Raw genomic sequence first — 17892 nt, 5'->3', positions numbered from 1 at the left:
GTTTTCTCTTGGGGGTTTCAGTCAAGTTGTAATACTCGTACTTCTTTCTGGAATTTTTTTTTCTCTCTGATCGGGCACATATTCCCCAAATTTTTTTAACAAAGTCGATACATTATACAAACGACTGTCATTAATATACACGGAAAGACTTTCATTTGTATTTATTTTATCACAACCACCAATACATTAAAAAAACATTCTAATCTTCAAAATAAAACTTGGTTTCATTGTGATGCAATTATTGGTCATCATCATAGTTACAGTAAGGTACTGCTTTGCTTTGGATACATTTTGAAATTTTTAAGATGAAATATGAACATGTTGTAGATTATACTGAAGATAAACAATACGTTTTGCGTGTGCTACTAAAACAACTTCTCTCTCTCTCTTTTGACCCACAAATTACCATCCACGCCAATAGCTTGAAGTATCACCGCCATCGTTTTTGCCACCATTCGTACCACCGCCAGACATTTCCGTAGTGATGATTCGATGAACATGACAAAGGTAATCGACATAAGACATTGCGTCATTATTTTGATCTTCCACTAAACTGTTTGCCAATTCAACTTCTGTTCCATCACGATTTTGACGAGCAATGATGATTGGCAAGAAAGGTTTATTACGTTGACGTGCGAAATCATTAACAAGGTTACGGGTTTGTTGAGATAACTTTGTTGGCAATTTAGGTAATGCTGTCATCCTTGGATCCAATTCTTCCAAACTGTTTACTCCGTAAAGATCTTCTAATAGCTTTGGACTGACATTGCTACCCAACCACAACAAGCAAATCTCTCCATTCTCCACCAAATAAGCACCATGTCCTTCCATTCGCAAATAGCTTGGTCTCATCAAAGGAGGCGTTTTGATTCTACCAGTAAGTACGGGTGGCTGAACGGGTAATCCTTCGCCTGCGCTACTTGGTTGAATTGGTTCTCCATCATCCGGTCTCATATTGTGCAAAGCAACCATACGTGGATACAACATTCCCATAGTTGCGCCCGTACTTAAACCACGCAAAAATCGCATAAAGAACGTTCGAACATCACTTGTCACATTTCCACCTTTGAGTGCTTTTGTTTTATTGATACCCAAAATATAAAGAGGTAAAAGCTTGAAGCTCTCTGGTAAGATTAATTGACCAGGACTTGTACTTGAAGCGCAATTTCTTCTGTATGCCAATAAAATCTTTACGCATTTCTCCGTCAATAAGTGTCGGACATCCCTTAATGGCTTTTGTTGTGCCAAAGCGATTCCACTCTTGGTGAGATATGTGATTGTCGAATCCAGATCAGCATATCTGAAAACGTTGCCAAGAAGAGAGGTGACTGGGACGGCGATGTTGTGACAGCGAACACGACGTTCACCATCAGCTGTTGTGTAGAGTGTTGCAGCTTGGAAGTGGGCTTCGTGTTTCTCGTCCAATTTACCATCATGTTTGAAGGCAGCAATGATTGCTTTATCCGCATCCATGTTGGCCAATTCGATATCGGTAGAATTACGCATGAAGAAGTTACCAAAGTGATCGGTAACATGTAGTCCATTTGAGCAACGAACACGCATTGTTGCATTGTAACCAGTCTCGCGTAAGATTGCACGTTTGATCTGGGAATCCAATCGAGATCGATCACGTACAACATCGAAACGAGGATGGAAGTACAATTCACCACCAGTCAAGCCGCTCAATGTACCAATTGTAGCCACATCGATATACTGAGATGGGAAGAAGAATGTATTGACACCAATACCTGCTTCTACCAGTTCCTCCGCTACACCTCGGTAGAAACCATCCTGAGGAACGAAAAGTTGCTTTTCTTTTTCGGTGCCGTACAATTTTGTATCTTCCCGATGCTTCAAGCTTCCTGGGCCGACAGTTGGAATCGTTGAAATGAAAATGTTGCATTGTCCACCGATCGTACTCATTGCTCCTTGCATACCACGAATTGCAGCACCCAATGCAGCTTCAGCAACCATGTTTTCAGCAAAGATGCCCGGTAGTCCGTCCAACAGGGTTTCAATCACGTTTCTAGACTCCCATGGATCTGCCAATAAACCTTCATTCAATGGAACAAAAGGTTCATCGATATCACCAACAACGAGCATTTGAGCGTGATCCAATTCAGGAAGTAAGTTGTAAAAGTGCAAAGAGCGATCAAACGTCATGATAGCAACACGACTTCCGTATGGCAAACCAAAGCCCGGTGCCTTGTCATCTTCCTCTGCAGCACCATTCTCTTTCTGTTCTGTCTCGCGCGGACCATATAATGTCTCACGAATTGAATCCAAAGAAGCCTTTAGCGATCCGCAACGAACAGCAGAAAAGCTTACATCGATCAGGAAAAAGTATGTCATCGGACGAGGCATTCGAACTGCTGTTCTTCCTTGACCTAGAGTGAGATTGCCTAACGCATCGCTTGCTGCTTTTGTAGCAGCTTTTGCAGCCACTCCACCTTGACCGCTCAAACCCATCGTTGAACCTTCGAATTGTTCTTCATTTTGTTGTGGTGGTTGTGGACTAAGTCTTTCAGTACCCGCCTGCGTAAACGCAGGTAAAGCAGGCAAGGCAAGCGCAGCTGGTGGTGAACTTTGAACTGCCCAATATTCTTTTGGAACCTTGAACTCGACTGTACCTCGACTCAACTCAAATCTCTGTTCGAAATCCACTCGTCGACCAGACATGTCCAAATTGCAAAAGTAATCGGCAGCAACAGGTGTTGGTGTACCACACAAATTGCAAACCCATTTCTGTCCTCCTTCCACGAAAATTGCCCATGGATTTATGTAAGCTCTGCATCTTTTGCATCTTGGCGGTCCTGAAGGTCCACACTCCACAACGGGGATAGGTGCCTCTTCTAACCGCTGTTGGGCAAAAGGCTGAACGATGATGGCCAAAGGTAATTGCGAAGTGGCTGCTAGTTCATCTGATGCGGGCATACTATAAGTCGTCAAACGCATATGCTTTGGCGAGCAATTTCCTTGATCGACAGAAACAAATTCAGTCGTACTAAGCGGCAATCCACCTCTACCGCACGTCTCAAACCATTCTTTATCAAAGAAGGCTTGGTCATTATCCATTGCCTCAACCGGACTTGGAATTTGATCTGGATCGATCTTCGTTCTTGGACCTGGAAATCGCTGACCAGCAGTATGAGGAGGTTGATTGATTGGACCAATGCCAGGTGTTTGTGGACCAGGCACGCCAGGCTGAATTGGAATATTTTGTGCATGACCACCGCCAGCAGCAGCCATTTGTGCTTGATTGAATCTTGCTTGTTCTTGACTGATAACATTTCTTTGACCTGGGATTTGATCTAAAACAGCATTTGGATCATCTTGCATTTGTTCGTATTGTGCCACACGTGCAGCAGCAGCTTGTTGCCATGCTGGTTGCTGACCTTGTGGAACCCTATTTTGAACGGGTTGTTGGTTGCCATGTTGAGGAACATCATTCCATCCCCCACTTGCGGGTACGGGTGGAGCAGGTTCGTCATGATGGTATGCACGTGCACTGCGTTTATTGGATCGAGCTTGAGATGGTGTTGTACCACGATCAGGAGGTGGGATTTCATGCTGATTTTGCTGTGCTTGTCCGATTTGCATGTTTGCCATCTGATTAGCGATACCTGCAGGACCGTGCTGCTGAGGTTGCAGTTGTTGTCCTTGCATAGGTCTTGCTTGCATAGGCATGCCCGGTCTTGGGCTCAAACGTCCATCAGGCTGCATTTGATGTTGCGGCTGCCCAGGCATTAAACCAGGTCCACCAACTCCGTTTGGCGGTCTTGGAGCTCCGGGATTCATTCCCATCATTGGTCTTTGCGGTCCGCCTGGATAAGGTCTACCAGCACTTTGTTGCATTTGACCTGGCTGAGGTTGCATGTTTGGATTTCCCATTGGTGCCCCAGGAGAATGAACATTGCCTGGATTTGCAAATGGCCGAGGAGAGAGTGCTGGATTTTGGGGCTGCATAGGTCTTTGTTGATTAGGCTGTTGGCCGGCAAAGTAACCTTGATTGGCCATTCCTCCTCCACCCTGATGGGGAGGTTGAGGACTAGCCATTAGAGGCGATGCGGTTTTGATTCGTTATATGTCGTTAATGCGAAGAATGAAACAAGGATGAAACGTTGCAAACGTGATCCTGAATGATATGATGTGAGTCAGGCTTTCCTTTTGATGAATCAAGATCGTACCTTTACTTGCAAGCTAAAGCGAGTCTGACAAGGTGAAAGCGTAAACGTCTTTGAAGTCTGAAAGATGAAGAGAGAAGAAAGTGAATTCAACTTGGTGGTGATGCTGGTCGAGGAGACGCGTATATATGCTATAAGATGACACTGTTATAGTGCCCATGCAATCCACATTCTAACTCTACTACTATACGTGTAACATCTGTTAAGTCTAGCACACGCAGCTCAACAGAGACAGAGGTCAACGACGCAGCGCACGCAGTGCACAGATATTCCTGCTGTCGAACGAGCATCAAAAGGAGGGGCGGGGGACACCTCACTGAGAACAGAGTGGCGTACCATCAACATCACTTCAGTGCTTTTATCTTTCTTATGGACTCCATACTAATCTTTTCTCATCTTACAATTCTTACTTCTGTATAAGATCAGCTTCCATGACTCTTCATAGGGATTAGGGTTAGAAACAGACGCCACCTTGGAGTCAAGCATTTCCCGCCCGAGCTCTTTATGCGCGTGAATTTTAATGTTTTGTGTGCTTGTATGCCCTGATAAGATTGTCTCTCGAATTTCTCCAGGAAATTTAGTTGTAGTCAGGATAAGAAGAAAGTGGGAAAAATTACATGCATACATTTCAAATTCATATACCCTTATGACTCTTACGTCCATCTTGATTGTTGTCTCTAGCTCACTCGTCATCTTAGTTGATCATCATCAGCTATGGATGTTATAGATCATAATGCAGAGCTGGAACGCCAAACGTCCGAAATGGCAAACGGTCCAAGCCATCAAAAGGACGCAGATCCGGAAAAGGTCGATTCACATTCCATTTCCGATACTTCAAGTCATTTAGCTGGAAACTTGGCCGCATTAACAGATCCAGATCAAAAACGTACAATTGAACAAAATGCAATCTTGAGAAATTTACAAAGAGCAGCCGAATTCTTATCACGTTTTAATATCGAAAGTATTGGGATTGCACCATTACGTAAAGAGCAAAGGATTGTTCGACAATGGTGGAGTCCAGGTTTGCTATGGTTCAGTGCCAATGTGAACGTGCTGACATTCTCAGGTGGTACATTAGCACCAAGTCTAGGTCTAGGAATGGTTGCCTCTCAAATCACAATCTTACTATTCAGCGCTGTATTATCGATACCCGCAGCCTATTTCAGCTGTTTTGGACCTCAATTAGGAATGCGACAAATGGTGCAAGCACGATTCTCATGGGGTTACTTTCCAACTTGTATTGCCTGTCTATTGAACGCAGCCGGAATGATTGGTTTTACCACTTTGAACAATATCTTGGGAGGCCAAACACTAAGCGCAGTACCAAAGGATAACACTCTGAGCGCCACCGTCGGAATCGTGATCATTGCCGTGGTCTCGTTACTGGTCTCATTCTCGGGCATTCGAGTCTTACACCTCTTTGAACGTTGGCTTTGGTTACCCGTGTTGATCTGCTTTTGCATTTTGATCGGCTTGGCCGGAACGGGACCCGAAGGACTTCACATCCCAACCAATGACGCACCACTAGAAGCAAGAGCAGTTTTGGGAATGGGCGCAGTCGTTGCAGGTTATCTGGTGGCATGGGCACCGCTAGGTTCGGATGTGACCCATTATATCGCGCCAGACGTTCCTTCATACAAAATCTTTGTTGCCGTCTTTTTGGGCTTTTTCCTTAGCACAGCTCCGATTATGATGTTAGGAGCTGCATTTGCAATCTCTGCAAAAGATATACCAGCTTGGGAAAGTGCTCTTCAGGTCAGTAATGGAGCACTGTATGATGTCATCTTAACGGGACCTGGCGGTGTGGGCAACTTTGGTCGATTCCTCTTGGTGATTTTGGCTTTATCTGCAATTGGAAATATTGCCGCAACTCTTTACTCATTTGGATTAACTTTACAAACACTTTTACCATTGCTTGGATACGTGCCAAGATTCATTTGGCCAGTATTGGCAACAGCTATCGTTCTGCCACTAGCCATCGTCGGGGCCGATCACTTTTACACAACACTATCCAACTTTTCGGCCGTTTTGGGATATTGGGCATCGCTTTTCGTTGCTGTTGTTTTGATGGAACACGTTTTCATTCGAAAGAGAAACTTTGATTCATACGACACAAGCGTTTGGAATGATTATCGTAAATTACCTTTAGGCATTGCAGCTCTTGTAAGTGCGATCCTTTCGCTTGGCTTGGTTATTCCTTCGATGGATCAAGTTTGGTTTTCCGGTCCTATCGCACAAAAGTCCGGTGATTTGGGATTTGAGTTGGGCTTTGTGATTTGTTGCATCATTTATGTTCCTTTGCGATTGTTGGAAAGACATCTTACGGGACGTTGAGATTCATCATATTTATTTTGACTGTAGATTACTGTACATTATACCATACACGCCACAATAGAAACGCTCATGGAATTGGATTTTTAGAGCAGACGATCTGATTGCCAAAGTTGATGGGGGATTGCCTTTTAGCGCGTAACGTTTGCCGGCGGTTGAGAAACGTGGCATTTATTGAAGTTTTTGACATGCAAGTCATACAAGATGCTATCATAATCAGACATTTCATTAGAAAAGGAAACTATCAATACAAGTGTTCATGACAATGATGTCTTTGTATATATCATTTACACATTTTACACTTCCTGCCATCATTTTAGGGTCTTTCTTCTTGCATAGGGTTGGGGTTGGCTGACTGTACTTTGTGCCTAGGCTGAATTGCAATTTAAGAAAGAGAAAAAAAAGTCTGGACCCCATCTATAGTGCATTTAGACTAATGAGAGAGAGAGGGGGCAGTGTCAAACAAAACAAGCGCGTTTGGATCGAATTAAAGCCTGCATCTTTTTAAGGCGCGCCATCGGTGGAACGGCATCTGCAAGAGAGAGAGAAAAAAAAGGAAAACAAGGAACACACACCATAACAATAGCAACAGCATTTAGTCGGATTGGATCAAAGAAAAGTATCACATTCTCCACAATTTAATCAAAGCACATCTTTACGCCATCACAATCAACACATCACAAACAATCGGAAAATGGGGAAAGATTCATGATCATATTATCAACTAATTTCAGCGTGTTTTTGCAACGCTTTTTTGATCACTCGTGGATGAGGAAAGGTATGGTCATCTAACAGTTTGGCAACATTATTCGGGAAACGCATTGGAAGATGGACATCATATCACAAAAGCCCGAAGGGCCATCAGGCTCAAGTATAGCCAATCATCCGGCACCCGCCTCCACCGATAATCTGCCAAGCACATCTCGTCCTGTTGCAAATAACACCACAAGTAACGTGCTTCAGGATGCATCAGTCGCCGATTCAACACTACAGCCATCACAGAGGACCCCAGAAGTCATAACCAGTCGACGCAGCACTCCGACAACGAGTGCACATCTAAAGGCAGAGCGGGATGAGGTGGACTCGATTGGATATCAGCCTTCCGCATCTGAAGATGATGATACTCGGCAGTCTGACTCACAATCATCCTCTCGGCGGCAATCAAGGCTGGGTAAAATGACACCACCTCTAGCCTCGACCGAAAGTATCGTCTCTTCTCCCTCTTCTGCTCAACATCCGATCCCCGCTCTTACATCTGCAATCATAAATGCTAACAACCAACAAGGATCAAATGCTGCAATGCAAAGTAAACATCGTAATCTTCGTGCTCTTCAATCTGCTCTTTCTCCAACAGGTTCTCTTTCAGGTGCAAGTGGAATTATACCCGCTCTTTCTTCTCATTCTCATTCTGGAGGCGAAGCAAGTGCAAGCGCAAGCAGTAGCCGATCACATTTACCACTTCAATCTAAAACTTCACTCTATCGTAGACAAGCAAGCGGTGCTAGTAGTATAAGCAATGAACCTATGGATGATGCCATGCCGGCAGGACATTTCACGGGAAGAGGAAGTGAAAGTTTGAGCAGAGCAAAAAGTGTAAGCAGCGTCAGCAGCGTAAACAGTACGAGCAGTATGGAAGCTGTTCCATTTCGTGCAGCTCCTTTAGGAAACGTTCGAGTGGGCTTTGGTGGTATGTCAAGAGGTGCTGCTAGGGCAAATATGGCAAATGCTTCTGCAGGAAATAGATCAAGACAACCAAATGTGCCAAATACAGCTCCTCCGCATATCGACTCAAATCGTGACTTCGGTCGCCATCGAACAGCCTCTAATGACCTCGTAGAATCCTCTACAGATCAAGATGCAGGAAAAAATGGACCGGGTCAGCTTTTGTCTGTTGATACCGGTGCAAACGATGCACGAAATGCTTCGCCGATCTCTCCAACAAAGACAAGATATCTTCCTAAAGGTCCATCTGATGAATGGCAATACCGTAATGCGCCTGGTATGGGCGGCGGACGAAATTCAAGGCCCTTGCCTCATACGGTCAGCGCTGGCTCACGACCGCCTCAACCAAGAATGGGAATTCCTTCCGCATTCGCTGGTCTTTTATCAAATGATGATGTCGAAAGCGATGAAAGTTCACTTCATCAAGTTCAACGTCCAAAGCCAAGTATTCGAACAAAATTGGCCAAACGTGCCGGGAAGCTTGGTTTGAAACCTTTGACAAGCGTTCAAACTCCTGCTGCGCGATCAATATCACCTCCTCCATCGCTCACGATCGATCAAGTTACCTCAATGGCAAGAAAAGATCATCAATCATCACCTGCCGTTTCTTTACCAATGATCAATACAGCTCCTGCATCTCTTACACCAACTTCAAACACACCTGCTGAGATAGCTGCTCGCAACGCTAAATCGTATTTTGGTGCGATGGGCAATGGGGCTGGTATGTCAAGTATGATTGGTAGTGGAAATGTTCTAGAGAGTGATATTACTCGAGCAACAAGTAGTATAACAAATGCTCCATTGGTTGTACCCAAACATCCACCTGGACCACCTGGAAGTGGACCTCCACCTTCGCCTGGCTTGGTTGGATCTGCTGCGAATTATGTGATGCCTTTTGCACAAATACCAAGTCGGATCAGTCCGGAAGAAGAACAGCCTATTGGTACAGGTACGTCTGGTATGGGCGAAATTGAACGAATAAGAGAAGCGGGAATGCAAACACCTGATAGCGCACGTCCAAAATTGAGTCGACCAGGATCGGTAAGCAGTGGCATTAGTGGTATTTTGGGAGGAATTTTGGGAACCAGTAACATTGGAGGTGGAAACAGCAACAGAAGTTCGTTCGGTCCACATGTAAGCGCAGCACCACCTTCAAGAAGCTTATCAACCTCACCCGCGCCAATGATGTTGACACCAGCACAAAAGATTCAAATGGAAGCGCGCGCTGGATTGGCAATCGTTCCTTCTGAACCTAGTGGTGCAAGTCCAGGTCCTGACGGTGATCAAGACGTTCTTGCGGATTTGTCTACTGCAACGATTGGTCGTCGTCCGATGTCTACTTCTGTTTCCACGCAGACCACGGCCAAGCCAAAAGAATTCTTTACGGTTCCATCAAATCCAGCAGCTCTGTCAGGCGCTTCCGTTCCAGCTGGAGGTTCAAAGGATTCTTCTTCACCTAGATTGACCAATCGAAGGCCGAATCTTCTTCGCGCTTTGACTGGTGAAAGCACCGGTAGAAGATCTTTGGGCTCAATCAAAAATGATGATTCACGTTTGAATGACAACAAAGTTCGAAGCGGGCATTCTTCACCGCATAGTCCTTCTTCTGGTTCGGACAAGTATGTTTTGTCTATTGAAAAGTCTCCATCCTCTTTGCGGCTGGAGATTCCAGGCAATCCAATTCCTGAAGAAAATAACGATGACCATCACTCTGAGACTCCAATGGCAAACCAGACATCTCATAGTGATGCACAAGTGTCAAATGCGGCGGCAGCTGTCTTATCGCAAGCCACAAATGGAAATGAATTAAAAAGCGGAGACACCGCATCACGAGCAGATGATCAATCTGCTCATGCAACGAGCATAAATAGTGAAACGCGACCGTCTGCTTTGCCTTCAATCGCAATCTCAACTACCAGCACAAATGCAAATGTGGATGCGAAACCATCTCAAATTTCCACTCAGCCAACACCTGGTGCTGGAATAATGACATCCAGTCAACTCGACACTTCACCTCAAACGCCCATCGCCGCTTCAAAGTCTCCGGGTATTACTAATGCTTCGCGCGTTGCCCGAACTCGTGAAGATTTCTATTTTGGTGATTTGATTGGTGAGGGATCCTACTCCACTGTGATGGAAGCATGGGATCTGCTACCTCTTCGTGAAAAAGGACTCAATACGCCGAACCAGGATTCTGGTGATTCGAATAATGCTCTAGCGGCCATTGCTGGAAAGACGAGCAGAAAGAATCGCGCCAAGGTAAATCTAGATGGTGCAAAGGTGTATGCGATCAAAGTTTTGGACAAAGTTCACATCTTGAAGGAAAAGAAGCAAAAGTATGTAAGTGTGGAAAAAGAAGCTTTAAGTCTTTTGACCCGTCATCCTGGCGTGATTACGCTCTTTTGGACTTTTCAAGATCGTGATAGTCTTTATTTTGTGTTGGAAATGGCGCCCAATGGCGAACTTTTGAATTGGATTAAAAAGCTGGGAAGCTTCAATGAACAATGTGCAAAATACTACGCAGCCCAACTTTTGGACACAATCCAAGGCATACATAAAGCGGGTGTCTTGCATAGAGATGTCAAGCCTGAAAACGTTTTATTGGACGCTGAGATGCGTATTCGCTTGGCAGATTTTGGATCAGCAAAGATTATTGGTAGATCAAACAGCGTAGGCGAGCAAAAGCCTTCTGCCAAGTTCAAACAGAGATCTAGCAGCTTTGTCGGCACGGCAGAGTATGTCAGTCCTGAACTTTTGACTGATAAACAGGTATCGGAAGCGAGTGATTATTGGGCAATTGGATGTATTTTGTTCCAAATGTTATGTGGAAGACCTCCGTTCAAGGGCGCAAGTGAATATCAAACATTCCAAAAGATCATGAAAGGTAGTTTTGACTTCCAACCGGGTTTTACGGAAGTAGCAATCGATTTGATCACAAAATTGTTACAACTCGATCCTGATGATCGTCCTTCAGGGAATGAAATTCGAGATCATGCGTTCTTTGAGGGGATCGACTGGAGCACGATTTGGACGATCGAAGCCCCGAAATTGGAAGCAGGCTTGTACAAACGTCCGCCTGTTGCGCCTCGCAGCAATCCCGAATCGATAGAGGGTGACGCTTCACTTGATGGCAGTATGGATAGTCAAGATGATGGCATCGCTACAGCCTCCGAAGCAGAAGATGGTTCTCAATCAGGGCATGGCTCACTTCAAAGCGGTGAGGTGCAAAACACCCAAACGACTGAGCGTGACGTGACGGGGGATAATGACGCAGATGATGATGATAGTTCATTATCTGATTCCCCTATACAAAATAACCTCTTCCGCAAAAGAGGTTTCTCGGCCGGTGCATCTGCAGCCGAAAGGATGTTGGCTCAGGTCAGCAATACGACCCGAAGAGGAAGTAATTTGATCAACAAAGTCACGGCTGGGTTGGCTTCCTTTGATCGAAACGAATCATCGAACACGCCACCAAAAGGTCAACGATCATCTGTCATAGGCAGTGTTAGACCAACTCTCTCTTCTCGTTCATCAAGTCAGATGAGCAACCGTGATTATGAGGCATACAATGCAGTTGTGAATCAACAAGCTACCGAAGCAGCAAGGTTCAATGCCTCTCTTGCAACCAGTTGGGCTGCTCTTCTGCTGCCTAACGAATCACTCTTGTATGCATGTCCAATCGTTCACAAGACCAGCGGTCCAATTTTGCGAAGTACGGACAAGAAGAGGCAATTGCTTTTAACCGACTTTCCACGTTTATTGTGCGTCAAGGAGACCAACGATCAATTGAAGGTAAAGAGCGAAGTGATTTTGGGTATTCCATTGTCGGTAACAACAAAAGGAAAAGGGAATGCCGATCAGCAAAATTATGGAAGTGGTAGACCACAGCATGCTCGATTGAATTCAACAGGATCGAATAATTCTCTGGGCGCAAGCAACAATGCTTCTATTGCAGCCCGTTCAGGAGATCGAGTGTCTGTCGTACGCTCTTCACAAATGCGCAGACAAAGTAGTGCAGGACCTTTGTTGCCCTCTTCACCCACTTCATCTACTGGTCCTTCGTCGGGTTTCAGAAACGCAAATTCTGCAAGTATGGCCAGAGATAACAGCGCCGGTGGGTCAAGCAGTTATCCCTTCAATGCAGCCATGGCACAATCATCACCGTTGACACCTACGCAATCACGCTCAAGTGGCCCGATGGCGGACGAAAAGTATACCACTCCATCCTTTTCACACTATGATATTTCACAAGCATCTCCAAATATGATGACTTCGATTGAAGCTAAATCGATTAGAAGTTTTATCGTTCATACGCCTGCTCGATCTTATTTGTATGAAGATCCTTCGGGTGATGCAAGTCATTGGATAAAAAGTATAACGATGGCTTCTAAACGTCAAACAAACGTTTTCAATCCAGCAGGAGATCCGTCCCATCATGCCGTTCCATTGACATCACACTACACGATGCCGACGTAAAAGGGCCACAAAATTGGTTCTGGTCATTTTCTTATTCTTCCCGTTCTTGCTTTTTGTAATTGTATCGATTTTGTCATCTTTTTTATATCTTTTCGGGACTTTTAGTAACAGTCACCAGTGACGTGCGCATGTACGATGTAAGAGGTAGACTTTAATGTCATATCTACTTTATCCTATATTCATCAACAAAATTCAATGAACAATGTGTTTTTTCCTTTTTATGATATATATATTTCTCTCAGATTTTGAGGATTTGGGGGAAAATAGGTACATACATGAGTAATATAAATTTTTGAATCTTGTATATATGAACGCAAAAGGAGAACCATGAAAAGAAGAAGAACAAAACCGGATCAAGATGGAATGGAATTTATATGGTACAATAATTTCGAAAAAGATTTGATTCGGAGAAAGAAAAGAAGAGGGAAGAGGATTTGCATGATAAATGGTATAAGAATGTATGATGAATGTGAAACGTAAACAAACACAAAAAAACAACATATTCGTGACTTTTGTTTGATCTAAACCTCTTTCTTGTTTGTTGGCATCAATGTTCCTCCAAGTCCTGTTGCAGCCACAACGCCTAAGGGAGAATCTTCTTCATCCTCTTCAGCTTGATCGTTGTTGTTACGATAAAAGTTCGGAGCCGAACCTCCAGAGATCGATAGCTGCTCTGCAGATTGAGCAAGACTATCCATTCCAGCAGACGAAGGGCTTCGTGCACCATTTTCAGCATGTGGAGCAAATCCCATGGCATGCGGTGGAATGTGCTCTGCGTTACCATAATGCATTGAAGGCGGGAAACCAGGATAAGGCATATTTCTCATCGGTAGAGGGGGCGCTGCTCCATTCAACGGAGGCGATCCGATCATCTCTGGAGGACCATAAGGTGAAAATTGAATTGGCGGCAAAGGATAAGCATTTGCATTTGGATGTGCTGGTGGTGAGCCCATATAGGGTGATTGAGGTATAGAAGGTGGTTGTATTTGCCATTGTTGAGCATGTTGACCTTCCACTAAGACATAAGGCTCCCAACCGAATGCTTTGCGCACCTTGCTTGCATCTTCGTTCAGTTGCAACACCTTGCTGAATCTGATGGTGTCTCTGATCAAATCAATATTCTCCCCTGATAGCCTTTTCACACGGTTAAAGGCAGCCAACTTTTCAATCGTAACATAGCCTTGAGAATCCATCACTTTTCTCAAATAGAAATCACCTTGAAGATTTTGATGAGAGAAATAAAATTCAATTTGCCACAATAATGCTGAAGTGGGCTCTTCTGAGGTTGAGTTTCCTTTCGGTGCAAATTCGACCGGAGTACTTTCGAGTATAGGTACTTGCATAGCACCGAATTGCGGTGCAAAGGAAGGACCAGGATGACCAAAAGGCGGAGGTCCACCAGCAAACATTGGCGGTGGTGGGCCACCAAAGTGCATCGCCTGCATGTATGGATCGTAATACTGTTGATCCAAACCATTCATCATTTGAATCGTTGATCTTCTCGATCCTCCTCCACCTTGATTTTGGAAGCGTGGCCCAGATGGCGGCTTACGTGTGTTGGGCAAAGTGTCTCTCCGTTGAGATGGCTTTGCTGAACGGTCACTAGATCCTGATGGCTGTGCATTGCTTACTGAATTAGAATCGACATCACCTTGTTGACTTGTGTCAGCTGAGGTGTTTGCATTGTTTGCTTCGCTGTCACTCGATCTCTTTGAACCTCCTCTGCCTCGCGCTCCTCTTGGCGTGCGTGTTCCACTCTTTCGTCTTTGTCCGGTGACTGGCTGTCCAGTCTTTGTGGAATCTACTCCACTCTCAACGATTTGCGCTTGAGGGAATTGTGGGAATTGTCCAATGTATTGAAGATTCGAGCTAGTCTCTGCAATTGCTGATGCTTCATTTGCGTTACCAATATCATCTTTGTTGAGTGTATCTTGAGTTGCTTCATCATTTCTTTGTAATCTCGATCGTGGTGCACTTGATTGAGGATCAGAAGAACTTCTTGCATCGAATGGCTGCTTCGCATGAGGAACGCCATTGACACGCTTTGCATTTGAACTTCCGACAACGCCTTGATTCTTGCCTGATCGTTTCTGCTGTTGAGTCGGTCTTGTGTTCGGGGGCACCGAATGTGTAAGAGTAGGAACGATTGCAATCCATTGCTTACCTCCTTTACGCTGTCTTTCCTCCTTCCTTGATGGATGCAAGACTTCAACATCAAGTTGATCTAACACTGAACCGTTTGCGAGTGGCGATGGTGAAGGTTTCGGAGCATCAGTGGAAGGGCGACTCTCATCTGATGAGTTCTGACGTGATTTGATGTCTTGTGATGGTGTTAAAGGAGACGCATTCCTTATGGCTTTCTCTTTTGCCATGTTTGGACTTGGCCAATTGCTAGCATCCGATATCAATGGAGGCTGAGCAGCTTGACTGTTTTGACTTTGCTTCTTCTTCTTTGAAGCCTTGCCCGCCTTTTGTTTCTCTTCTGCCTTGCCATCTGCTGCAGAATTTAGCTTGCCATTCTCATTAAGACTTGCAGGATCTTCCGTTGCTCTATTTGATGTCTCAGGCGATGCTTGACTCTCATTGGGCTTTGCATTTGCTCCAATTGCTTCACCATTCAGCTTTGGAGCGTCCGCTGAGCCATATTCGTTCACCTTGTTACCTTGATCAGTCTCGACATCAGCCGTTGGCTTTGCTTCGTTAAGCTTCTTTGTCTGTTCCTGCAATTGTAATCGACGAGCTTCCCAAATATTGACTTGAGTGGTTGGTACAGGTGCAGAGACAGCGGTGGAAGGTGCACTGCTAGCATAACTTGGTGGCGCGAGACTTGGTGAGCCAGAAGAAGAGATAGCAGGAGATGATGTAGCGACTGTGTCTCCATACGATGAAAGAGAAGGTGAAATATCGGAAGATGTGACTTTGCTTGTATCGCCAGAGAGTAGGGAAGGGTTTGAAGTTGATTTCGTACTTAAATCCTTGCCTCTAACATCTCTTTCCTCTTTATCTTGTGTCACTCCATCTTCAACACCTTCGTTTGCAGTAGCTTTTGAGCCTTCTTTTGCCCTTCGCAATCGTTCAGCATAGGACAATTGTGGCTTCCCCGTTGCTGCCGATGACCAAGACATCTCTTCGGATTGATTGGGTGGAATCTTGATCGTTAATGATTTCTCCTTCACCTCCTTGACTTCTTTTTGTAATAATTCTGCTTGCCAACTTAAAAGTCGCTTAAGTGATAAATCGAAAAAGTGTTCTCGTGGATCGATCTCCTTTACTGACTCTTCTGTGAAATCCTCGTTGAGACAATCTGACCACTTTAGCGAGGATAAATCTTTCGTTGCTGTAACGGGTGAAGGATGTGGCATTTTGTCAATATTCGACCAGTTTGAAGTGAAAAGGGGGAAATGGAATAATTGTAGTGATCAAAGAGATGATGATGGTGTTCGATTTGAAAGAAAGTGGGGATAGAGATACGTCTTACCCTTGGACTGGGTTCGGTATCCCACCAATACCTGATTCCCGCCTCTTCACTTTAATTCCCTTTGTTCCTGAACGACGTAGCACAGACATCTTTTGGAACAGTTGATCCCACCTTATTACCTTGACGCTAATGCAACTGATTGTACACCATCATCCCTTTGTCAACAGTACGCTAGAAGTCCGACAAGAAAAAACACTGACATTCTCCCCCAAAAAGCGTGAGAGCGCGTAAAGAAGGATGAAAATCATCAGCGTGCAAACGCAGGCACTTCAACGTGCCATTCATACTTCAACAAAAGAGAAACCGAGGACAAAGGAACGACAAATTGAAACATGGGAAGTCATACTCACAAAATGCAAAGTCGCCGTTTAGATTCCGATCTATCTTGCAGAAAGACCAATTAAAGTGGATGTTGTCCGCTGTTTAATTGGCAATTTAAAGTTGTTGTCTGAGCACTTGAGTGAATGGGCCCACTTTCTTTTCAATCTGAAAGTGGCAATCTTTCTTTCGAACGTATCTCTTGTGGAATGTAACGTTACTGTCCTGAACCTCCACTGGATCCCAGCCACACGAAATCGTTCTCTTTCTCCTTCTTTTCGGCACAGGATGTGCTGGTCCAAAATCTGAATCTAGCCTCTGTATAGCTTCCCCAAAGATACCAGATGGTGGCAAGAGAAGTACCCAACCGATTATCTTTCCGAATACGCCTTCTCACGTGGCCCTAGATCAAACAGGAATACGTAATCTATGTCGAAAGCTGTTCAACTGTTTGACAATGCGGTGCTTGATGAATGAATTGTTAAGCGCAAGTGAAAGCTAAGAAGTCGTTTTGATCCTATGATGAGTTTTAAACGTGAATCAGAACAACCATACACGTTTCCAAGCAGTGGTGGCTGTTCTTCGTACCTTTTTTCCCTTTCGAAAACGCCCCTGAGAGAAAGAAGTTTCTACTTAATATTCCTTGGGGCTTTAGGGCTTTCTCCGTTTAACTTGTTCAATTTCAATTCTCTCTCTTTCTTTTGATCAAACCGAATTGCCGTTATGGGCCAATGCGTACCGAATTCAACACTTTTTTGCTTTTTTGTTTGCCGCGCGGTAATGATTCAAATTAATTACGGTTCACCGATCTTTGTTGGAAATTGTCGGTCTGTCAAGAATGCTGAATGAGAGAAAGGTACACGGAATCCCACAAAGAAGATTCAATACCCGCCCGAGAACGCTTTTCGGACGATTGCTGTACTGAGGTGTGTCAATTGAACCAGTGCAATACGTATAGTTGATCTGAAGAAGCAAGTCTGTGACGATTCAACGTATGATGAGAATGCGTATTATCGTTTCCAAAAGAAACAGCTTTTCGTCCAACCCAATAGCACCTCTGATCCAAAACGCGCGTCAATGATGAACAGAATGTCAACGAACGATGATTGATCCAATCAAATCTTTCTCAAAAAGGCTGTAGTTGTCTTTCCTGAACCCTTTTGTGACTTGAGATGATGGCTGCAATCCAACAAATCTTGCCTGATCTCGCGATTGATGATAGATTACCAACCCTTCTTGAGGTCTGATCACCCGATTTAAAATAAAAAAAGAAAGTGTGTGTTTGTTGGACGCATGATTAATGCAAGCAAACACGCACAAGCACAATCACACACACACACCGCAAAGCACGCCGCGTATTGTACACGCATCTAAACCCGCGTT

At 44.5% G+C, this 17892-nt stretch overlaps 4 protein-coding genes across 4 annotated transcripts; 2 read left to right on the top strand and 2 right to left on the bottom strand.

Moving 5' to 3' along the window:
• Window positions 1-205: 205 nt before the first annotated feature.
• Window positions 206-4279, bottom strand: FA14DRAFT_161135 (uncharacterized protein). The gene has a single exon (XM_025498973.1). It carries the CDS (start codon window positions 4054-4056, stop codon window positions 403-405), a length of 3654 nt encoding a protein of 1217 aa, XP_025356707.1. The 5' UTR covers window positions 4057-4279; the 3' UTR covers window positions 206-402.
• Window positions 4280-4898: 619 nt separating this feature from the next.
• FA14DRAFT_168048 (uncharacterized protein) lies at window positions 4899-6752 on the top strand (the record flags this gene model as incomplete). Its single annotated transcript, XM_025500125.1, has 2 exons — window positions 4899-5022; window positions 5056-6752. The coding sequence occupies 2 exons, from the start codon at window positions 4899-4901 to the stop codon at window positions 6516-6518; spliced, it is 1587 nt and encodes a 528-aa protein (XP_025356706.1). The 3' UTR covers window positions 6519-6752.
• A 340-nt stretch (window positions 6753-7092) lies between these two features.
• FA14DRAFT_161134 (uncharacterized protein) lies at window positions 7093-12928 on the top strand. Its single transcript, XM_025498972.1, has one exon. The coding sequence runs from the start codon at window positions 7344-7346 to the stop codon at window positions 12711-12713; it is 5370 nt and encodes a 1789-aa protein (XP_025356705.1). The 5' UTR covers window positions 7093-7343; the 3' UTR covers window positions 12714-12928.
• A 306-nt stretch (window positions 12929-13234) lies between these two features.
• Window positions 13235-16075, bottom strand: FA14DRAFT_179759 (uncharacterized protein; the record flags this gene model as incomplete). Its single annotated transcript, XM_025500945.1, has 1 exon — window positions 13235-16075. The coding sequence occupies one exon, from the start codon at window positions 16073-16075 to the stop codon at window positions 13235-13237; it is 2841 nt and encodes a 946-aa protein (XP_025356704.1).
• Window positions 16076-17892: the final 1817 nt, after the last annotated feature.

This window comes from Meira miltonrushii (assembly GCF_003144205.1).
Source record: "Meira miltonrushii strain MCA 3882 unplaced genomic scaffold FA14scaffold_2, whole genome shotgun sequence".
NCBI lineage: Eukaryota > Fungi > Basidiomycota > Exobasidiomycetes > Exobasidiales > Brachybasidiaceae > Meira > Meira miltonrushii.
This window is presented reverse-complemented; position numbering and strand designations above follow the sequence as displayed.